Source organism: Sylvia atricapilla, chromosome 10, assembly GCF_009819655.1.
Source record: "Sylvia atricapilla isolate bSylAtr1 chromosome 10, bSylAtr1.pri, whole genome shotgun sequence".
NCBI classification, from domain to species: Eukaryota; Metazoa; Chordata; class Aves; order Passeriformes; family Sylviidae; genus Sylvia; species Sylvia atricapilla.
In genome coordinates this window covers 16,643,395-16,666,991 of record NC_089149.1, presented here as the reverse complement: position 1 = coordinate 16,666,991, position 23,597 = coordinate 16,643,395, and the positions used below count along the sequence as shown (strand labels likewise).

Below are 23,597 nucleotides of genomic sequence, written 5' to 3'. Positions count from 1 at the left end.
GTCGAGGAGCCGCTGGGCCGGGCAGCGCCCGCCCCCCACACCTCAGAACTGCCCGCCCCAGCCACCCCCGCGCCACCGCCCTGCCCTGCGGCTCCGCCCCGCCGCTGCCCGCGCGGCATTCTGGGTATTGCAGTCCAGCAACTGGCTCCCGCTGCCTGGTGGCATGGCGTGGAAACTACATCTCCCGGCGTGTCGCGCGGCGCAACCTCCCCCACGGCCGCGCCGTGTTGTTGCGCCCGGCCCGGCGCTCCCCCGCCGCGCCTGGTGTCGCGGGGCAGCCCGGGGCTGCGGGGCTCCGTGCGCCAGGGCCCGCCATGGCGCTCCCGACGGCGGCGCAGCGCTGCCCGTAGGTGCGGCGGCGCTCAGGGCCGGGTGGGGCGCCGATGCGCCGCCACACAGGGACTCTGAGGGTGCCGGGCGGGGCGGGAAGGCGGGGCGCGCTGAGTAGCCCACGATGGCGAGGGAAAGGCGGGAGGGGGGAGATCTCTGAGCTGTGAGGTGAGGCGGGTGGGGAGTGGGGGTAGAGGGCAGCTGTGAGTCCGCACCGTGACGGGGGATGCCGGGGCCGGGGGCCCTGGAGAGGGCTGGGCCGAGGGGCCGGGCTGGGTTGGGGCTCAGCTGTTGCCGGGGTGGAGGGAAGGGCCGCTGAGGAGAGCAGAGCTGGGGAGCCCTGGAGAGGGAGCGGCCGGGGTGGTGCAGGGTTGGGGCTCCATGAAGAGGAAGGTGTGTGCTGAGCAGCTGAGCTTTGCCAGCGGCCGTACCGGGGACGGTGAGAGCGGAGGGGTGCTCTCAGTGAGAGGATTGCTGAGGAGGAGCTGGAGAAAAGGAGTGTCTGAGGACGATGCTGGGAGTGGTGGTGAGGCAACAGAACTATGGGGTTCGCTGTAATACTGGGGAGCGTGCTGAGGTGATGGTAGGGAAAATGGAGCCTGGGACCTGGTCAGTGTATTACGTTAGAGTTAGGTTTCTTGACACATCTGGAAGGCATTTCTGTAAAGAATTCAGAAATGCAGTATGCAAGGAGGGCCTAGCATACTTAGAACACGTTGACAGGTTCAAGGAACACTTCAGATCAAGGAGTGGAAAAAGATGCAGGTAACTCTTCAGGGGAATGAGCCAGCTTCCAAGAACCTCACTTGAGAGCTATGTATTCTTGCTTGTCACAGTTGACCAGTGGAGAAATCATCACTTTCCTGCTGTGCTGCAACATCCTAATCCTTCCTGATTTTGCAAAAAAAAACCCCATCCTGTAGGCATGGCTCACCTGAGAGAATTTGCTAGCCAGGTAAGTGGTGATTAAAAATTTGTTTTAAAACTCTCTTCAAGGGTTTACATAATGGTGTTTGCTCTTGGTACAAGGGTTTCAAGCAAATAACCAGAAAATCATTCTTTGCTGCTCTTTATCTCTCTCATACAGGTCTCAGCTTACTCCTGTTAGCTGATTGACCTGTGTCTCACTCTGTGCCGGTGTTGAGCTGATAGTGTTGTGTTTCCAGCCATGCATAAAGTGAATTCTTCACTCACTGTGGAGCTTTTCTCTGGCATTAACTGTGTTCTTTTTAGGGAGACAGGAGTCATTGGCTTTCTGAGTATTTTTGGAAGGGGAAGTCTAGAAATGGGAACAGGAAAACTGTGTGTGCTGGCTCTGCCAGACATACCTTCCTAAAGTGTTCATGGCATTGGTCTCAGAAAAATGGTCCTTGTAACATTGCTGAATAAGTGGCAGTGATATTTGATCCTGAGTCATAACGCTTCCAAGAGATCTCAGCCTCCGTGGATGTGGTTAAATGCTACTGTTGTGATGACATTTTCATAAGAGGAGTGTGGAAGGATGATGCCACGATTTGGGACCAAAAACTAAACCACATTAATAGTGTTGGTTTGCATCTTCTTCCCTCTGAATTTGGTTGTGGGGTGTGTTTGATTATTGACAGATGTTAATACTGAACACAGGTCTTGTTAAACCATGTTTTGTGAGTTTGGGGGCATTATTCTGTTCTGCTCCTAGGTGTAGAATTACTAAAAGCTTTAATGGTTTGAGCTAATGCTTTCTCTGAACTTTTACTGATTTAAAATTGATTTGCAATGCACCTTTGCATGCTGTCTTTCACATCAGCTGTTTCCTCAAAGTGTGTATGGAATTAAATGTAAATAGAATGCCTGGCTGAGTCGCTGCACAGGGAGGGAAAGGGAAGGATACTGTCTGGTTAGGGCAGAAAACTGAGTTCTGTAGCTGCAGAGGAGGTTGCTCTGACGCTTTTTTGTACACAGCATTCACTCATGAAGCTTACCAGCATTCTAGTGGTTTCAGCTCTGATTTTATTATAGAAATGTAAGGCATTCTCAGACCCTGTCATCCCATGACTCTCTCTCTGGTCTTGGAATAGGAAACCAATCTGTGTTGTCCATTCCTCCAGTCTTTTCAGGAATCCCTGGTGGAATCTGTGTAACTGAGGCTTGCTGGGAGGGCAGTAGGAACTGGCCTGAAGTTTTCTTCACTGGGATTTAGGGAGCAGTGGGAGGTGCTGTGAAAATCAAGAGACTTGCATTGAGATGTCAGAAACTTGACTTGTCTTTGATTCTCAGTTCTGGTGCTGATGGGCAGAGTTACCTTAGGCCACTGCCAGACTGCTCTGCCTCTGGGTTTCCATTTCCCTGCCTCACCCTGTTGTCTCCTCTCTTTCCTTGGCTCCCTTGTGCTGTGAGCATATAGCACTGCAGGCCTCCGGTCTTGGTGTGGAGCTCTGTCTGCCACCTGCTGTATTTGTGTGAGTTACTATGTTTAAAGCTCTGATCTGAGCTCTCTTTCTAGATTTGCTGTTCCTTACCTGGCCTTGGAGAAGCCATTTAGGGTTTTTTTGGCTAAGTAATGCTTCACCTCCTGAAACAAAAGAATACTGTCTATAAAGAGAGCTAGGAGTCTCAGACAAACATGTGTGTTTCAAAGTGTTGAACACAAACTTGCCTCTTCTCTATACTCCAGAAATTCAAAACTGTCTCAGGTTCTGGCAGTGGCATAGAGCTGTGCACACATTTCATACAGACAGGGAAGCTTTCAGATAGAAAGCTGATTTCACCAAAGAGACTGGTGGTATCCCAGAGTGTTCAGTATGCTGGGTGGGAAGTTGGGGAGCAGAGGAGGCAATGAGGGAAAAAGAGGAGATGAGTTCTATTAAAACCACTTTCCTTCTTCCACTGTGTTTGGTAGAGCACAATTATGTTTGTTTGTTTGGCTGGTTGGGAAGTGCACCAGTCAGAAATAACACTAAATGTGGCTGTAGTTCCACATAAACCCTTTGAAGTTGCCACAATCCTGGTCAGCTTCAGCTCATAAAGCATTGTGGCCTTGGTAGTCTTCTGATACAAACCTCTCCCATGTAGAACAGTGATTCCAATTCCAACCTGCCCTAGATTAAGGAGTTCTCGTTTCCAAAAGGGTTTAAGCTCCCATCAGTGTTTTATGCAACAAATGCAGGTGGGATTCTTGCTCTTGAATATTTTGAGAGTAAGATCCAGCTGGACACGGCCCAGGGAGAAGATCTTCAGCTTTAAAATGGTGTTTGCTTCTGTTCCCAATATGCAGCTTATCCTTCCAGGCAGTAGCTTTGAAATGAGGGCAGATACTTACCGTTCTTCTCTAGTACTTATCCACATCTTCTCAAAGACTGTGGATATCATGTCTCCGCAGCTGGAGGTGGCAGAGCTGCCAAAACCATTCTTTCCCCATGAAGCAGCTGGTGTTACTGGCAGCTGGCACACACTGCAATGCCTAATTGCTGATGGCTGCAGTGAGTTGGTCTGTTTTAAAACATGGTATCATCAGTCAGGATGGCAAACAGTCCCACACCTGTCAGGACAGAGCATCCTTCTTTCCTGTGCTGTGAGATTGGATCCCGGAGGGCAGAATTGGAGCACATTACGCGGAAATTGTCATCATCCCTCGCATTCTCGTTCCCTTCCTGCACTTCCAGCTGAGATGGTGCCTTGTGTGCTCTCCCTCCAAAGCCTGCCCAGGCCTGCCTGAGCCATCTCTAGTGCCTGATTGCCTGCTCTCAGTGGAGAGGGACAGCAGGAGGCTTTTAGCTTCAGAACTGCTCTGTAACAAGCATTCAGTCAAGCAAAAAGTTACAATGTAGTGACCACCCTTACGGGCTTTGCATGCAGTACTAGAACAAGGAGTGCCGCTGCTGACCTGGAGATCCATTTTTCAGCTCTGACGGGTTCTGTGAATGTGGAAGGAAAATGGGGAGAATCCAAGCTGGTGAGTTGCAAAGGTGACAGCTGCTTTGGGTTATCTGTGCTAATAAGTTTCTTTGGGTTATCTATGCTCATTTAAGCAAGTGTAAAGCATTTCATCTGGATTCTGTTGCTTCCTACTAATGAAGTTTTCCAGATGTGTTTGTAGCAGTGCAATTCCAGAAGATGGATTTTCAGCCAGGGTAGTTCTCTAACAAGATGACTGGTACTGAGAGAATTCGTATTTAGGAGAGGGAGGGGTGGTGCTTGCTGCACCTCTCACCATGGTGCTTTGCAGGTGCAGGTGTGCTGGGGAAGGGGAGAGTCAGGCTCGTGGAGTGCATCCTTCTCTCTCCTGAGAGAACAGTGCAGTTCCATAGCTCTCTGTTCTTTGTGCAACTGCATTTGTTTTGCTCTCTGATGGGTGCTGAGACTTTTATGCCCACAGATCTGAACATTTTTGTTTGTCAGCACAGGTCACCATGTGGTGTCTCAAACTGGATTTTTTTAATGGACAAGGGCTTTTGAGCAGTGTCCTGCAGACAGGACATCTTAGTTTGTTGTGGAAATTCAGAGTTGCTGAAAATGCCACCTGGCAGTTTCTTCTGTGGTGTCCACAGTGGTAGTTCACAAGGTGTTCTCTTGTGCAGACATTGGCCTGCTTGAGTTGGGGATGGGCCTGTTTCCTCCTCCCTGTTTACAGAAAGGGAAGAAATTCATCAGCAAACTGTGATCCTCCAGCAATGTCCAGAGACTGTAACTGTGGCTGGAATGACTCTAAACCCTGTGGCCCTGTACTGGCTCCCTGGGTTCTTCCTGTTACTGAGTCTGATTTCTGGAGTTTTGGCCAATGCATCAAGGGATGTTCATCCTCGAGCCTTCCATGGAGTGAGACTCTTGTTCTGTCACCTGTGAGCTCTAAAGCGTTTCCAGGTCAATACTGGGAAGGTAAATCACTACCTACAAAGGAAATGTCCCAGTGTTTCCACCCTAACAGAGGTGGGCTTGGCTCATCTGCCCATCAGTTACATTGTTTTCCTGGTTCCCTTGGGCAATATTTTATCTGCTCATCATGAAGCTTTGTCTTCTACCTGAACTTCTTTGTTCTATGGAAAATAGGACAAACCAACATCCAAGTCTGGAAGCTTGTTTACAAAGCTGTCCATGGTTACAGAGCCTGCTACATGAAGTAGTGGTTGTCCCAAAAGCTGCCTCCACAGCTCTTATGTTTGATGTCTTGATCTGGAGAAATCAGTCCTGATTCTCTGATGTGCCCTACCAAGCTGAGGGGGGAGCAGTTACTTCCACCTTGCTGTTTCTTGCCTCACAGAAAAGTTACATGGGAGGGCGTGTTTTCTTGAAGGTTTGCTTCCCTGCAGCATTCATGTGGTTAATGTTTCTTTTCTGAGCTGAGCAGGTGCTTCTAGGAGATGATCCTCTTTCTCTCACTTCTCCCTGATGTGTGGGAGTGGCTGATGTGTTGACAGGCATTTTTAGGGTGCAGTAGGTCACTGTGCACGGTAGTGTCTGGGGCACTTTCTTGCCCCTTCCTCCAAGTCAGTCAAGAGGTGAAAACTGCTCCTAGTCTGTAGTGAGCCTGGACTCATCAGATTGTTCTCCCTGCCTGCAGTCATCATTCTCATGTTGGCCCCTAACATTTCTCAAGCTCAAATCCTCTTCCCTCCACTTCCCTCTCTCCAGTCTCTGCTCTACATCTCCAGTTCTTTTTATCTCTGAACATCCCTTCTGGTCTGTTACCAGTGCATTTGCTCAAAGTACAGCCTGTTAGGGGGTTGCTACGGATGCAAAAGGATATTTGGTTATCCTTTTGTATCTTGGACTGGAGTTTGTGTGGAAATTCTGTTGAGTGACCTGCCTGTAAAGCTCACCTGGGCCTGGCTTGTAGCAATGCACAGAAGGCAAAAAACTTGTGATGACAGCCTGGCTTAATCATTAAGCAACACCTTGGGCTGCTCAGTGATAGCCTGCTGCTACAACCTAGTGTGAGATGGAAAAATGCAGCTTCTGTGTTCTCTGATAAAATCTGCCAACTCAAGGCCCTTGTGAGAGGGCACTCTCACTGGGTGACGTGCTGGAGGTGAGAGTGAGAAGTTCTGGGTGTGGAAAATTCCTTCTAATGGCTTGGCTGCTTCCTAAGGTCAGGCCATATTTTTCAGGTGGGGTTTTTGTTTTTTTTTTTTTCAAACTATTAAAAAAAAAAAGGCAGAAAAACTAATCACAAGAGTATTTTAGTAGCATGACAGACCTCCTGCTGTGCGGGAATTAAATAGCATGAGAAAGTGACTGTGATTTGTTCCCTTTCTTACCCATACTCACCTTAATAAAGAATTAACTGTGCAGTTGCTGTTAAAAAGTCAGTATTTCTCTGTTAGTAACTGCCTAGTTGATGTGCTTATCTAACAAAGGAGATGCTGTTTACCTTTGCATCTGAGTGTGCCAGCCAGAGAAGAGGCTGGTACAGAAAAGCAGATCAGGTAGATGGAGTGTCCGTTCTGCTCTCCTGCCTCCTCCTTGCTGCTGATTTTCCAAAAGATGTGAGGCTCCATCTGCAAATGTCTGAGGAGAGCTGGGCTGAGTGCTGCCTGGAAATCAGACTGCAGCAGAGAAGGCAGTAAATGTGAATTTGTATTACTGTAATATTTCACCCTCCAGACAAGTAGGGAAGACCTTTCTCATCATTTCAGTCTTTGAGTGCAGGAAGGCTAATGAGGGAAACATTTTCATGACCTCTTGCTTGTGCCCAGTTTCTCATCCAGATCTCCAAGGAGAAGCTGGTTCTGGTACCCCTTGCTGGTCTGTATTGAAGTGTGAGCAGATGCTTGCTTGTGGAGCTGCTTTGGCACCAGTTGGTGCCTGCAGTTGAGCAGCCCTGTTCCAATGGAGCTGACACTTTCCATAGCAATATTTGCTGACATTCTCGTGCTAGGCTTCCCTCCTTTTCCTCCTTCACTGTGGTCTGCAGGGTTGGAAAGCCTGTGGAAAAGGTTTCTTTAGTTCTAATCTTGGATCCGTTCTATGCTAAGTTTCTGAGACTGTTTAGGATATGTGAGTTTCAGATGCCTTTATCAACACAGTAGGTGCACAGATATGGAGATGAGCTGTATGGGTGTGTGTGGTGCTTTGCAGCTCGGGAACTTAATGGAATTTTCCCATCTCTGCTTTGTGGATTAGCACTCCAGGGTGGATCCTGAGGAGCTGTTCACCAAGCTTGAGCGCATCGGCAAAGGGTCATTTGGTGAAGTGTACAAAGGAATTGACAACCGCACCAAGGAGGTGGTGGCAATCAAGATCATTGACCTGGAGGAGGCTGAGGATGAGATCGAGGACATTCAGCAGGAGATCACAGTGCTCAGCCAGTGTGATAGTCCCTACATTACCCGGTACTATGGCTCCTATTTGAAGGTAGGACAAACCATGGTGATTCTTGGCAGGTAGTTTGGGCATGGGGAGGGCTCCTCTGGGGTTGCTGCAGTGGATAGTGGCACATGGCACTGCAAAGGGATGTGTGATGGCAGCAGGAACAGTGGTGGCTCTGCTCAGTGCATTGATGTGCACTTAATTGCAGCCTGGGCTTTACGGCACTTGCTAAGCACATGGAAATTAGGTGCCCTGGAATTTGTGGTACCAAGAGTAGGGCACTTCATTGGAGAGCAAAGTATTTGTTGAAGACTGAACTTTCCCTGGTTGACAATTCTGGAAAGGAAGTTGATGGAATACTTTTCTGGAATAGCACGGTCTTAAGGCAGTACCACTGAGGGATTTATGCATCTGAATAAAAAAAGGAGGTTGAAACTACTTCATCAGAAATGGTGAAAACAATATGATCTGAGTCTGTGGAGGACTACTAATGCTGCTTCCACTGAGAACAGGTTTAGGAATCCCTAATGGAAGTAGTGTTGATCAGAAGTGGCCTATGCATGCTGGCTGCTGGAGATGAGTGTAACAGTGGGACTGTAGCAAACAGTTCCTAAGCTCTTTGGGTCCTGAATATTCCTCCCTTATTTTTCAAAGGGCATAATGCATTTTCTCAGCCTTCTGCTGTAGTTTCATGGAACTGCTGCTTATCTTCTGTTGGGACCCTGTGAACCTCAGCATGGAATCTCTTCTCTGAGGATGAGTGTCTTGCCAATTGTACCCTTCAAGCTGGCAGCTCTGTTAATGAGATCAAGGGCTGCTCCCCCGCCATTGCCAAGAAGGACTTATGCTGGATGAGGTGTTGGAGAGATGTTAAAGGGCACCAACCTGGGAATAAGCTGATCTTTGGGCTGGGCAGTCTGATGCCTGTAGGGGCATTTGCCCAGGTAAAACTGCAGACTGAGAATTATAAATGTGCTGGAGGCAGGTCCACCTCTGTAATGCTGTGTCAGCAGAAGAGAGGGAGCTTGGGGCTCCTTCCTTAAGCCCCTGAGAGCTGCAGTGTGCAGCATCTCTTTGATTTTGTACAGGACTACTCTAGTGTCTTGCTGCCTCATGAGTGTTTAACTTTTCTGTCTGCTTTTATTCCCATCTTTGCTCTTGATTTGTGCTCTTGCTTGCAGGGCACTAAGCTCTGGATAATCATGGAGTACCTGGGAGGAGGTTCAGCCCTGGATTTGGTAAGTGGCAAGTTCTGGACTGGGAAAAATACTGACTGAAGAATTGGTTTGTGAAATGCCCATAAGCCAGACACTCACTTGGTACATACTGTCTTTTTGGTAGCCCTGCACCCAAGGGGTGTAAGCAGTGCAGGACAGACACATTGGTTGTGCTTATCCCAGGTTAGAGAGAATGTTTTCATGGACATTCAGCTGTCCCAGTACTGTTGTCCAGCATGGTGTATGATGGAAAGAGCCAGTGAGCTGAAAAGTGAGCACAGCCAGTGGTTTTTGAGCAGTGCAAATCTGTAATTCACCTAGTCAGTGTCATGGTATTGCTCAGTGCTCGCATAACTCAGTAAAGACATGGTCTGTGATTAAGTTACCCCAAGTTTTGAGAGAATACAAATGCAGAATTTACCCACAAGCAAAGGTCTGCTGCCCTGTATCCTGTCACAGCATTTTTCTCTTCTTCTTAGGGCAATAACCCCTGTTTTTCCAGACTAGTAACTAATGATGTAGGGAAAACTTCTGAGCCTACAGTGACTTGGAAGAAGGGTGTAGTGGGAGGCTGTCATCAGCAGAGATTACCTGAGTGTCAGAACCTCAGTTACTGCAGTGAGAAGGCAGGACTTGGTTGGAGGAGAACTAATGGAAAGAGGAAGAGCTTTGATACAGTGCTCCAGAGCCTGAGAGTTGACGTCTCAGAGGCTGAAATTCAGTACTTGCATGCTGGCAGAGATACCTGAGCAAGACAAACTGTTAAAGTATTCTGTTGGCCAATGCATTTCCAGGCCAAAGAGAGAGATGAGTTGCTGTTTGTTTGGGAAGCTTTTAAGATAGATAGACTAGCAGAAAATGCCCCAGAGTTTTTTCATTGAATGCTGCCAGGTGCAAACACCAGCATTCTGCTTGTAGCGTGTGCAAGAAGGTGCTTCCTGCTGAGTACAACCTGCTTGGCCAAGGTTTCCAAGTAACAAACTGAGAGCCTGGAAAATCCAAGGCATTAGTCACCCTCTTTTAAGTCCTCTTTATGCCTTTTATCAGCTGAAGCCAGGACCACTGGAGGAGACTTATATAGCTACTATCCTGAGAGAAATCCTAAAGGGTTTGGATTATTTACATTCGGAGAGGAAGATCCACAGAGACATCAAAGGTAAGATTGGAGAATTCAGCTCCCTTTCTTGTAAGGCATGTTAGTAATATAATAGTCAGAGATGTTAAATTCACCATAATCTGCAGAGTTTCAAAGACTGTTTTTCAGTTCTGCTGTTTTCTGAATATGATGCTTGTCACTGTATCACAACTTGTGCTTTTCCTATCTTTAGGGTTTAGAGTAACAGTAAGGATCTGTAGTGCTCCTCTGGCACTTCGAGTTTGGACAGTCAGGGAGCTAGAGCAAAGGAGTCAATGAAAGGCATGTTCAGATATTGGCTGACTTGTGTCTGGACATTTGCTTTGCTGCTGGACCCCAGGGGTGTGTGTGCTGGTTGTTGTGGTTGTAGCTCACAGCAGAAGTGAGCTGTCCTCATGCAGGGTTCACAGCCCTAGGAAATCAGGACAGCTTGTGTCAGCTTATCCTGCTGCTGTTTTTTATAGTCACTGGCCACGTGCAATGTAGAGAGAGCTGGCATCTGCCTCTCAAAGAGCAGTGTCCAGCAAGCCCAGAGCGTCAAAGTACTGCAGGAGGGTGGAGGGATGGTGCTGTGGAGCTGGGCCAGTGCTGGATGCTCACTGCTCTTGACCCACTGCAGGAGGAGATGTAAGCAGGCAGGGCACAGAAACCTCATACAGGGAGATGGGGAGAAAAGATTTTTTCATGTATGTGAGACTGCACGTTGCTAGCACTGCAAGATGTGTAGGGGTGTTAGCTGCCAGTGGTGTGGAAATGCTGAAAGTTGTTAGGTAGGGTTTCAGAATGAAAAGTCCTGTGGAAAACCCCCATTCCCACACCTGCACAGTGTTGCAGTCTTATGAGTGAGTGGGAACTAGTATTAGAGTGGAACCTGAGCTCTTTAGAAGGGTCTGCTCTTTAACTCGTGCTGAATGCTACTCTGGAGAAAAAAAATCAAGAGCATTAGAGACTGTGTTGCCCTCCCTTCTTTGTGTGGCCAGGAGTCACATCTAATTGATGGTGTGGCCTTTCACATCTATTCTCTGCCCCTACCTTAGCAATGTTCCCCTTCTGATCCAGCAAACTGCATGAGCCTGTTCCCTGTTACCCAGTGGAGCTCAAAGCATGAGAATGGGCCTGAGGCTGGAAATCCAGGCTGAAGGTTATCACTGGGAGAAGGAGGATGGCACGGGAGGGCTCAACTCAGTATGCAGTTCTGTGTGTGCTAGAAGTGATTCCTAGGCCAGCAGACTTAATTGCTTATTTGTGTGTACAGCTGCCAACGTGCTGCTCTCAGAACAAGGAGATGTGAAACTGGCTGACTTTGGGGTGGCTGGACAGTTGACAGACACCCAAATCAAGAGGAACACCTTTGTGGGGACCCCATTCTGGATGGCACCAGAGGTCATCAAGCAGTCTGCTTATGACTTCAAGGTGAGCTGGGAGCAGGAGGATAGCTGCTTGGGGCTATGTCTCAGTTTGGGAAGACAGGTATCTGCCAGGGAAAGCTGGAGCTTCCCTTGGAATGGAGAATGTAAACCACCACCACCACCCTTTTTCCAATTATAATTTTTTCAGTTAAAAACTTTTAGGCAAAAGATTTTGGAAATAGAAATATCAGTTCGATACTGGTATGTATAAAAACAAACAAAAAACAACAAGAAAACAACTACAGCATTGATAACAAAAACAGTACCAAGAACTTTGAGGACTTTGCTTCACAAAAACCCAGGGCAGTTTGGTCTCGATGCCTTTGTAGGATACTCGGAGCACCAAGCTGGGAACAGTGGAAAAAGAGTCTGGGTAGCTGTGGAGTGGCAGGGTGTCCCGGCAGGGCAGGGGGGTGCAGGGTCACGCTGTAGCAAGAGGAGCAGCGCTGATGGAACCACGATGGCAGGGCAGGGCTGGCCCAGATCTCACAGGGCGGCAGAGAAGCTCAGAATTCCAGGGTGAGCAGATGATGGCAGATTTCCCAAGACTGGACTGCAGTGAAATCCTCCAGCAGGAGCACCAACCCAGCAGTGCTTTCTCCCCGAAAACCACACTGACCGGCTACCTGAAACTCTGCTCTTTACCTGCCCCAAAACCCCACCCCCCCTCTGAGCTTTGACCACCCCTTTGTTTTGGTAAATAGTCTTAAGTAGGACATTTAGTCTCCTTGGTAACTTATGGGGAAAAAATTCTTTAGAGTAAAAAGGAACAAAACCTAACCCCCAACAGGCTACTATACATGAGGTGGTGCTAGCACAGAAACAAGGATTAGAAGTGCTGCTTACTGCAGGAATTATTCTTTTCTGTTATGATGCAGAGTCTGCTGGAGGTTTGTGTATTAGACATGAAACGTCCCATCTGATTTATGTGATTAGCTGTCCTAAAACAGTGCTTTCATGTTGTAGAATTGCTCCTTGCTGTTCTGTGTTCTTCCTCTCTTTTCCAGGCAGACATCTGGTCCCTTGGCATTACAGCCATTGAACTGGCAAAGGGAGAGCCCCCAAATTCCGACTTGCATCCTATGAGAGTTCTCTTCTTGATCCCCAAAAACAACCCTCCAACACTTGAGGGTCACCACAGCAAGCCCTTCAAGGAATTTGTGGAAGCCTGCCTCAATAAGGATCCTAGATTTGTGAGTATTGCTGCCCACCTGTGAATTGCGGTAAAGGTCAGCAGAGGTCAAAAATTCCTTCAACCAGAAGGAATTCTGTGATTCCAGTTGAAGTCAGTGAGTTGTGTGTTCAGTGTGCAGAGATGGTTTGATGTGACATGCTCTCCTTATCTGTTCCAGAGGCCAACAGCTAAAGAATTGCTAAAGCACAAGTTCATCACACGCTACACCAAGAAAACCTCATTCCTAATGGAGCTGATCGACCGATTCAAGCGCTGGAAGTCAGAGGGCCATGGAGAGGATTCCAGTTCTGGTGATTCTGATATGTACGTACATGTTTTCCATGGAGGGATGCCCCTGCTTGCCTCAGTGTAGCCTACTGCAAACAGCTCAGGTCCTTTTCCCACCTGAGATCCTATCTTCAAGCTTTTGGTTGTGGGAGCAAGTGAGTGCTGCCTGAAGGGGAGGCTGTTACCTCCTGTTCAGTAGGACTCAGTTCTCTGTGCTGGTCTTAACCTGTGGAGCCTCTTTGCTGAGTGTAAGGAATCAAAGTAGTGATACAAGGTATTTAATTTGTGTGTAACCAGTAGAACAGGGCTCTTGGTGCCTGTATTTCAAGCACCTTTCATTAAGTACAAGAGCTCCAGGCTTTAGTAACTGTGGCAAGAGCTGTGTTGGTGTGTTTGTAGTAAATCTTTGCACTGCTGTGCAGGACAGTCAAGTTATGGGCCTTGGATGTGGGAAGGGCACTTCATTGCCAGAATGGTGTCACAGAGCTGCTCTTCACCTGTAATGGCAGCGACTCGAATGGCCAAGGACTCAGGGAGATGGGCTTCTAACATCTAAGTCGGGCCCTTCACGTTGTGTTGTCTTGAAATTCTCCTAAATTTAACTAGCACTAGAAACTTCTTCAAGCTGGCTGGATCAGAGAGGTGAATCTGGTGATTTGGAAACGTGATGTAGTACTTTGCTGAGATCTCCTTGGTGCTGTATATGTGCTGCTGAGACTGAAGTGGTTTCTCTTCAGAATTTTTTCTGGGATAGGGAAAAGCCTGAAGGCCTGCAGCAATATGGCAGTCAGGTGGGGAAAACTTGTGATTCTGGGAAAGTATGGGCAAACCCCCAATGTATGGAGGTGAGGCTTTGTCTTGACTTTCCCCTTTTCATTTGCAGTGATGGAGATGCAGAGGATGGAGACCAGGGTCCAATCTGGACATTCCCACCAACCATTCGCCCCAATTCCTTAAGCAAGCTGCACAAAGGAATGGCTCTTCATGGTTCCCAGAAGGTCTGTGTGCTGTCTCATCTTTCTGGAGTGGACTGAACTAACATGAGCTTTTGGGTGTCTTGGGGAAGCCACCAGGCATTCATCTTCTGTCTGAAATTTACTTCAGTCTGGCACCAAGGGCTGGTGCTCCAGAGTTGCCTCTTCCACATTATCAGGGTACTGTGACTTGGTTTTCCCAAGATCTGGTGATGGGATTGCTGTGGAGGTGCTGTGAATTCACTAAAGGTTTAATACTTCATGTGGCCTGGAAGCTTTTTGTAACTTCTTTTCTTGTTGCTTTCCAGCCTACTGAGCCCATCAAGAGGCAACCACGGTCACAGTGTCTCTCCACACTTGTTCACCCAGTTTTTGGGGAGGTGAGTAGAACCTTCTTGGCATCTCTGCTAGTTGGAGATGAAGAGATACCTGACACAGATAAGTAAATGGGAAGGATTTGGAGAAGGGAGGTGGTGGTGAGGTGTCTAGTCAGGTTACAGGGTTCTGAAGCATTTGTACCAGTTCAGTGGGCTAGACCACCATATGTGGGGAAGGTGAATGTGTCCTGGCGTGTCCTCCTGAAAGCACTTGTGTTTGGAAGAAAGGCATTTCCCTTCTGGTAATCTGTGTTCTGGTAAGGATCTGATAGAGGAGTTTCTGCTCTTACCTGCATCTTTAACTTGTTGGTGCCTGGGCAGCTCCAGACTCTGTCCATGGCTGAAATGCAGCTCCTGTTGGAGTAGATAGGTACTTGAGCCTGTCACTGTGCATGTCCACAGCAGCGTTACTGAGGGGAAGGTAGGTGGGTTAGAGCAGGAATTGGCTTTGCTTGTTACTAGGCCATTTCTTGATCTGTACAGACTGCTACTGGTAGAATGCCAAGACTAAGGAGTTCCCTGCCACCTAGTTTTTGGAAGGCAGGTAGAAAAAATGTGTTTACCCAGTTCCCCTGCCTCATGGTCTGGATGGGGCTGTGGAGTTGAAGAGTTGCCACTAATGATAAGGATGGTGTCTGTATCAGCAGAGAGATGACAGCTCTCCTTTCCAGATGAGTAATGTTGTCAGGGAAGAGGAGGGTGAGGGTAATCATAAGGAGGCTGGTGGCTATGAGTTCTGGTTGCTCTTTCCAGCAGAGGGGCTTTGGAAGAAATCAGTTAGATGCTGCCATCAGGGTTCTGTTCTTGAGATGCTGGTGACAGACAACCCTTCCTCTGGTCCTGAGGACTTACTCTTCTGGGTTGTGATGGCATGGCCCAGCAGAGAGCTATGCTTTCTCCAGGGACTTAACTCTTTTCTCAGGTCTACTGCTGTGTGGAAAGAGGGTTTGCTGCGTGGCAGGATGCAGAGAACATTCTGAAAAGCAGGCTCTTGAGACTACTCCACTTTGGAAACTGGAAGTTTATCTCACCAGCCTCTTTGTGCTCCATGGGGCTTGACTTTCAGAGATCAGAGCATGAGGCCAGTGACCTGCATCTTGTAGGCCTAGGGCTATGAGGTGAAACCACAATAAAACCATGTTGGTTTGTGATGCAGTTTGTTTGTGCAGCACAGTCACTGGTGCCAGGAGTTTAGGAGCCTCCTGGGGCAGAGTGCTCAGGGCTGTGACTGTAAATGCATTCTTGTGCTATTTCTTACTCACCAGTTCCAGGCAGGAAGTGGCTTCTGGAACGTTTCATTTCTGCTAGTTTGACTCCCTTGCCCCAGTTTGTTGATCCCCCTTTCCTTTGAATAGACTTTTGCTGGCTCTGTAGATCTCACTGAAGGAAATTGGGAGCAGGAGGGGTTGTGGGCAGGCTCTGAAATAACCTGGCTTTTGTAAGCAGTAGAGGGGACTTGAAAGAAGACTTCTCCAGGTGAAATCTGCTTTGCTACTGGTTGCATGTGTTATTCTTTGCTGTTGGTAGGAAACTAGAACTGAAAACTTTGTCCTCACTATTGTAGAATTGCATCTTAAACTAGCTAGGCTTGATCCCCTCTTTCCTAAAGGGGCTGAAGCTGGCCTTTGTGAATGGAAATCTGAGTAAGATGTTCTTTTTAATCTTTCATCTCCCTTCCCTGCACGTGTGTTATTGGATGTTAATGTTGAAAACAGCCCGTGAGGAGTTGTTAACAGGTGTGGACAACTGCAAATCTGGAAACATTGTGGAGCAGGGAGGTAAAATGACGTTTAGGCCTGGTAAGGCTGAGGTCAGTGCAGTGCTCTAACTCCTGCAAGCCTCTAGAGAACTGCTCTGCAGTGGGAAGAGACAGCCCAGCACACACTGCTGCCATCACAGGCTGTTGGGCAAGCTGGAAGTCAGGGGCTTGGCATCAAAGGCTGGGGATAAACTGACACCTTACCTCCAGGACAGACCCTGTGCTTATTCTGAGGTGGGCAGCCTTTGGTAGGTACACATCAAATCATTGGCTTTAGCATCACAACTATTTTAGTCCTAAGAAATCTATATCCTTGCTGTGTAACTGAGTTGCCCTCCATGCCCCTACCACTTCTGACTGAGCAGAGGTGTGTGTGGGTTGTTCCCACAGCTTTGTGGTGGGGACCACCACTGAGAAGGCAGTGGCCCTTTTTGGCTGGGCCAAAACTGTTTGTTCCCAGGAGGGGACTTGGTGCACAGGAATGGCTGCAGCTGGGGATTAACATTCATATTGTTTTGCTTTCCAAGAAAAGGTGAGCTCCAGCAACAGGAAAGGCTGATCCTACAATTAAGGCAAAGAACTGTCAGGCTTATATAAAGCCCTTTAATCAGCAGGGCCTAATGAGAGCTTAATTGAACTGGACAGTAGTAAGCTGGCAGATGTTGCTGGTTCAACAGAATGCTTGATTGTTGTTCAGCTCCTTGTGTGATGGTGCCCTGGGGAAGGGGCTGTCATATCAGCAGCCTCGTATTGTGGAAGAAGTCGGGAACTGCTGCTGGGGGTGGAAAGATAGGATTTCTAACAACAGACTCCTTCAGGGTCAGCCCCAGTGATTGTCAGGCATTCCTTCTCAACAGAGCTGTAGCTATTTCAAATTAATGACTGGAAACGTGCAACTAGAGGCCTAATCAGAGTGCACTGACCATGAGGGATGTGGACTGAGGTCAGTGCTGTGTGTGGAGGTCTTGGTGTGTTGTGGACTTTCTTCCCCTGCCCTCCTGGGTAAAGCTCTCTTCGAGAGGAATGTTGGAGGCCAAGGGGCTCAGGATCCCTGGTGTGGCAGTTGTCTTCCTTGGCCTCCCAGTCACTAGAAGCAGCAACTCAAGACTCTTTTGTGGTTATTGAAAGTGGTGGTGACTAACTCCTGGTGTAGGATATATTCTGCCCAACCTGCCTGTGAGCCTGTGTGTGTCTGGGTGCTGGGCTGTCATTAACAGCAAAGGTGATTGTACTGCTTCAGATCACCTGGTGTTCTTTGTGCTGTTACTGCTTACAAGTTTTCAGGGCTGTTGGTCCATTTCTTACGAAATTTAGTTTCTTTAAGAGTACATTGCGTTAGGTTACGGCTTTGATTGCCATTAGTACCTGGAGGCAAATTTGCACGCCAGACTTTGGACTTCTGCCTTCCTGACCTACAAATGAACTTTGGTTTTGGTTCATTTAAGTGGAATGTGGGTGCCCTCCTACACCCTGGTGGAGTCATAATAAGAGGGAAAGGCCCTTAATGTCAGTGCTGTGCTTCTTGACCAGCGATTTCTGCAACAAAATGAGGACCTAATCCCCCGTTTCTGGGTTACAGCTCAAAGATAAGCACAAGCAGACTGGAGGCAACGTGGGAGCCATGGAGGAGCTGGAGAATGCCTTTAGCTTGGCTGAGGAGTCCTGCCCAGGCATCTCTGACAAACTGATAGCACACATGGTGGAGCGGGTCCAAAGGTGAGTGAGAGTCCGGAGTGTGAGCGGGGCAGAGCTGGCACTGAACTCCTGTGCTCCAGGGCTGAGCAAAGGTCACTGCTGAGCACCCAAGACAGACAGAAGTCAGTATTGGTGGCAGCTGCCTTAATAGTTCCTGTGGCACTTCTTTGAACTGCTTTCATTTAATGGAAACAGTTCTTTTGCCTCACACTCACAGGTTTCTGTAGTGTAAATGGATGCTGTAGGGCACAGAAAGATGCTGCTGTTCACTTCCATTTTGCACATATATCTATATACGTATGATGTCCTGCTGGTCCCATTACCCAGGCAGCAAGGACTATGCAAAATCTCATTGGAGTAATTTCTGGGTTAGAAAGTTTCTGTTAATAAATATCTGTTTCATTGCAAGGAATGTGCTTTAAAGGACAACTGCCTGCAGCTTGTCACTGCTTGCTCACGTTTAAGTATACACAAAAGTAAATTTGCCTGACAAGAATTATTTGTTAAACCAGTGAAGGAATGTAGTCTGGTAGAATTTAGTCCTTTGCTGGGTCAAATCTGGCACCAAGTCAAGTCACATCTATGTGTTGCAGGTACCAACACAGGTAACCTGGTCACAGATTTATCAAGTTTTATTTAACATGAATTTGGTTTTTCTCCCTTTCACAGCAGGCTATCCTAAATCTCACCCTTTCCTTACCAAGAGAGAAACTTAACATTTTGCTCCTCCCTGGAGCAAAACAGGCTGGAAGTGTTTTACCATACCAGAAGCAGCTGTTCTGTGCTCTGGCTGCCCCTATAAACAACTCAAACTATGCAGTCTTTACACCCTTGAACTTAGGCTTTCTAAGCATTTCTTTCTGGTGGGTTGAAGTTTGTTCCTTGTAACTCAAGTCCTTTTTGAGTAGAACAGACTCATTAAGGTTGGAAAACATGTCCAGGATTGAATCCAGCCTTTGATCACCACTGTGTCAACTAGACCAGAGCACTGAGTGCCACATCCAGTCTTTTCTTGAATGTCTCAAGGGCTGATGACTCCACCATGTCCTGGACAGCACATTCCAATACTTGACAACCCTTTCCATGAAGAAATTCTTCCTGATTCCTAACCTCAACCTCCACTGGTGCAGCTAGAGGTCATTCCCTTTTGTCCTGTCCCTGTTCCCTGGGAGCACAGCCCGACCCCCCCTGGCTGTCCCCTCCTGTCAGGGAGTTGTACAGAGGCAGAAGGTTCCCCCTGAGCCTCCTTTTCTCCAGACTAAGCCCCTTTCCCAGCTCCCTCAGCCACTCCTGGTGCTCCAGTCCCTTCCCCAGCTCTGTTCCCTTCCCTGGACAAAGGGAAGCTTCAGCTCCTTAATGTCTTTCTTGTGAGGGCCTAGAACTGGACACAGCACTGGAGGGGCCTCACAGTGTCCAGCACAGGGAGATGCTGTCTTGGTCCTGCTGCCACACTATTGCTGACACAAGGCCAATGGCTGGTCTTCTAGGTCACCTGCACACATGCCACCTCATGTTCAGCTGCTGTTGAGCAGCACCCCAAAGTCCTTTCCTACCAGGCAGCTTTCCAGCTGCTTTGCCCCAAACCTGTAGCACTGCAGGCAATTGTTGTGACTGCAGTGCAGGACCTGCACTTGGCCTCATTGTACCTCACACCATTGGTCTTGGCCCAGCCTATCCAGATCCCTCTGCAGAGCCTTCACGCCCACCCAACTTGGTGACATCTGTCAGTGTGCTTAAGGGGACCCTCAATCTCCTTGTCCAGATGGACAGAGACATTAAACTGGACTAGTCCCAACACTGAGCCCTGGGGAACCCTAATAGTGATCAGTCCCAGCTGGATGTAACTTCAGTCCCCACCAATCCAGCCAAATTTTAAACCAGCAAAGTGTGTACCTGTCCAGGCTGTGGGCTGCAGCCTCTCCAGGAGAATGCTGTCTGAGATAGGGGAGTACATGCAGAGCCTTTCCCTCGTCCACTATCGCTTCACCTGGTCACAGGAGATCAGATTGGTCATGCAGGACCCACCTTTCCTAAACTTGTGCTCTCTGGGCCTGACCCCTTGGTTGTCCTCTACATTCTGCTGTCAAGCAAAGAAGAGTTGTACACCAATTATAATGGCCATCCTAGAGGACTTCTCTTTCTGCTTCACTGGAACTTCCAAGCAAATACACCATGGGACTGTATAGAGCCCTCCTCTAATAATCAGTTAAGGCCAGGAAGAGAGCACTCATTCTTGTGGCTGACCCATGGAGGTCACAGAAGGTGTCCTGTGATCCCTGAGCCTCTGACTGAGCAGGAGGTGCACACAGGTGTGTGTGGGTGATTGCAGACACGTGGTTGTTTCAGCATCATTCAGCTTCTGTCAGCCTAGAAATGACACTGCTGGACAGGGCAGAAGGACAAGATGCTTGTTTTTTAAGGGGCTTGCAAAACCTCAAAGACCTAGTTGCTTTCTTACTATAAAACACTAGTGCTGAAAACTTCTTTTGAGGTTAAAACTGAGTCTTGAAAGCCTGAGGAAGTGTCAAACCACCTTGGCTTTTTTGTTAAAAGTGCTAGTTTTGTCTGTCAGGACTTAATCAAGCAAAAGTTGGCAATGGGAGTGGGGACAGACCCAGCCAGCCTGACCCCTTCCCCCACAGACCTGCTGGTGGGTGCCATTCCAGGTGAGAGCTTCAAACAGCCAGCACTGAGCAGTTCTCCCTTGTTCATTGTTCCCTGCAGGTTTTCACACAGTCGGAACCACCTGACCTCTGCCCGCTGACACTCGCATTCCCTGCTGCTGTTGTCAGGGGGGAAGGATTTTTTCCAGCTTCATAAGAACTACATCTCTAATCCAGACCACCATCTGCCGTTGGATGTGACATTGTGATGGACCCCAGGACATTTCAGAGCCTTCATGTTAGCCGTGTTTCCATGATAACCCAGGGTGGGGTTTGCAATGCAAGTACAATTCAGACCTTTTGCAGAACCCGAGATGGGTGGTCTAATTGTTTTTACAGTGTAATCAATGCAGTTTTTAATTGTTTTCCTATAATGGATGTGTCCATTTTGGCTTGGTTTGATTCACAGCTTGTTTCTGGTAAATGCCTGGCTGCTGGAAAAAGGGAGGTTCTCTTCCATTGATATGTGTTTCACAGGCGAGTCTGATGGGTTTAGTCTCTTGCCCTTCCTAAAGAAGTGTTTGTGAGCAGTCATGTGAGTGCAGGGATGTTGGGAATCTCTCCAGGCATTTAGGGCCTCTGGGAGAGTGAGACCAGCTCTCCAGTTGTTCTGGAGGGTCACTTCAAGCCCTCCACACACAAGTAATAAGACTTTCCAGTGCTGCAGCTGGTACATGGTTGCTCTTTCCCAGCCTGTCATTACATAGGAGGATGGGTTTTTTGATTGTTCTTTTTTTGGCTCTGGGACATAATTTTGTATTAGGCCTTAGTTCATCTACTTCAGGCAACAGCAGAACTTGCCTTGGGTCTCCAGGGAGCAGAAGGCAAAGTGGGTGTGTTTGCTGTGGGAGCTGGTGGAGTTCCTGTCCTTGGTGCTCCTGGCAGCTGAAGCAGCTGGACAGGCAGGCTGGGCAGTGCTGGTCTGAGCTGTGCAGGCCCACGTGGGGCAGAAGGGTTAAAAAGGAGAGTGGGGGGACACAACAGCTGCAGACACCAGTAGGGCTTTGGTTCACAAGGCAGAGGGACACTACATAGCAGTTTTTGATGCAAGAACCTGTATTCTACAGGAAGACATAAACTGGATGGCTCACAGCAGTGTGGGAAGGCTGGGGATTCCCAAAAGCTGCTCTAGGCCTCCCTCCCTCTCTTTCTCAACCTTCCCTTTCTGGCTCCTCTTTCAGCCTGGGATCCAGCCTTGCTGCAGCCAGGGCTCTGCTCCAGTTGACAAGCTGGGAGGGTGTTTGGTAGCAGAGAAAGTAAGCTATCTACTGCTGTGTTGGCTGCGTAAGATACTCCAGCAGAGCCATCCCCAGGAGCTTTGCTTTCTGTATCATACTAGTTTATAAAGCAAATCTTTAATTCAGGTAAGCACACGGATCTTAAATCTACATTTTAAAGGTCTAGAAAAATAGACATAGGAAAATAACCCCTGATAGTTTAGTGAGCTGCTCTCTAACTGAAAAGAGATTCCCATGAAGAACTCAGTTACCCAGATCTTTCTGTCTGGGTGTTTGTATGTGGATGATATGGCTCACCCCAGAGCCACTGAGAACAAAGGCTGGAGCTGTTCAGCATTTTTTTAATGACAGGCCACTTGCTTAGAAACAAGGCTTGATTTTTGGTACTTAGATTCAGACCTGCAGATTTTAAGTGCTGGGCTGCAAGTAGCTCAGGGGGACCACACATTCCCTGATCCTGGTGTATGGTGTTCACCTTACCTTATCACTATCCTTTATTTATCCTGATGGATAAATCCAGGCTCAGCAACACTATGAACTTGCACAGTAGAGAAGAGGTGCTGCTGGTGGCTCTCTGATGCAGAGCAGTGTTCTGTGGTGAGAGCCAGCTCAGAGCTTGCAGTTAGGAAGACCAGAACAACCCCACTTTTCCCTCAGGAGGAGAAGTTAAGGTAGAGACAGGACACTTGGAGAGGGGGAAGGCAGGGGCTGCAGGCCAGCACAAGGGCCCCTGCTGCTTTTTTAAAGGTGCTGTTCAGAGCAGTAGCAAATGGTGTTGATAAGGTACCTGTGTCGTTACTCGCATGCTCTGCAGTGTAACGAGGAAACTTTTTAAAGGAAACAATCCCCACACCCTGTGTCCAGTATTTAAAGCAACAATGGGTTTAGTTTTCAAAAGCATTGAAAGGGATCTGCCACTTTCAATAAAGTAACAAAACAAATGAGACTGGTGTGACTGTGTTATTAGGGGAAAAAGATTTGTTCTAGTGCTTTTCTCTGCATTCTTCTTGGTCTTCCCCTGCATCTTCCTGCTGCAGAGGACAGAGACCCAAGAGCTAGAGCCAAGTACAGTGTGTGCAAGGATAACAGCTGCAGGCACATCAGTCTTTCCTGCTGGCACTCCAGGAAGCCCACACTATTGGCAAAGGTAGAGCTGTGCACTGGAAGCATACTGCAGTGCAGTTTTTTGCAGATAATGAACAAACTGCAGCACTCTTCAGACTCGGGCTTCACTTGCACCAGGGCCTCTCTGCCTTCCTCTGTCTCACATGGCAGCTGGGAGGGGGCCCAGTGGGGCAGGAGCTGCCCGGGGCGGTGGTGGAGTCTCCTTTTGCTCTCTGTCCACACGGCGGCAGCACTGCCCTAGGTCGGCCTGGGGCTGCAGTACTGTGACAATCCCCTGCACTGATGTGGCGCTGCATGAGCAGGGCCTGAACCAGGCAATCCTCAGCCTACGGACCCCAGGGCCTGCATGAGCACTTAGGATATGCCATTTAATTGTCTTTAAACCCTTGTCACTGTCCTCCCCCTGGGCAGGAACTGAGGTGAAGGGCACAGCTGAGGATCTGAGCAGCTCTGCAATGCTCCTTATCTATTTTTCCCTTGGAGCCAAGAAGCAGAACTGATTAAGGTACTTCTTAGTGTGCTTTTTGTGGGGAATTTTGCTAAATGCCACGTGGTCAGCTCAGCAGGCTGGTGGCAGGACAGTGGTTAGGGTTGGAGTGCAAAGCACAGGTCCAGTGCACCGGGGAGAATGCAGAGCTGGGTGGGTGTGGTCTGTGATGGGAGTGGTGCCTTACACAAATACCAGTCTGGCAGTTCCCAATCAGGCACTAACCCTGTCCAGCAGAGGACTTGGCACATCAGCCCTTGAACACTGGCACAGCTGTGGTGGGGCCAGCATGAAAGAGTTCACTGGTGTAACAGAATAATTTCTCTGACCAGGGAGCAGGCACCAGTCACCAGAAACAGCTCTGGTCTGTGACATTAAATGTAACACAACGCAGGAGTTACTGCACAAAATCTGGTTTCTTAAGCAATGAAGCAGGACTGTG

The 23,597-nt window shown here is 48.4% G+C and overlaps 1 protein-coding gene across 2 annotated transcripts; it reads left to right on the top strand.

The window, feature by feature from the left end:
• Nucleotides 1-192: 192 nt before the first annotated feature.
• Nucleotides 193-22,487, top strand: STK25 (serine/threonine kinase 25). 2 transcript variants are annotated; one of them, XM_066326093.1, is made up of 12 exons: nt 193-350; nt 1,167-1,285; nt 7,429-7,659; nt 8,796-8,852; nt 9,879-9,987; nt 11,222-11,379; nt 12,383-12,568; nt 12,728-12,873; nt 13,721-13,835; nt 14,120-14,191; nt 17,527-17,663; nt 20,367-22,487. In XM_066326093.1, exons 2-12 carry the CDS (start codon nt 1,256-1,258, stop codon nt 20,404-20,406), a joined length of 1,281 nt encoding a protein of 426 aa, XP_066182190.1. In that variant the 5' UTR covers nt 193-350; nt 1,167-1,255; the 3' UTR covers nt 20,407-22,487. The 2 variants fall into 2 exon arrangements, with proteins under 2 accessions (XP_066182190.1, XP_066182191.1); XM_066326094.1 differs by having other exon boundaries at nt 206-346.
• The last annotated feature ends 1,110 nt before the right edge of the window (nt 22,488-23,597 follow it).

Coding starts and splice junctions, on each gene's coding strand:
- STK25 (XM_066326093.1), top strand. CDS start 1,256: ATGGCTCACCTGAGAGAATTTGCTAGCCAG. Junction 8,853..9,878: donor GAGGTTCAGCCCTGGATTTG/GTAAGTGGCAAG, acceptor GCCTTTTATCAG/CTGAAGCCAGGACCACTGGA. Junction 12,874..13,720: donor AGTTCTGGTGATTCTGATAT/GTACGTACATGT, acceptor TTTCATTTGCAG/TGATGGAGATGCAGAGGATG.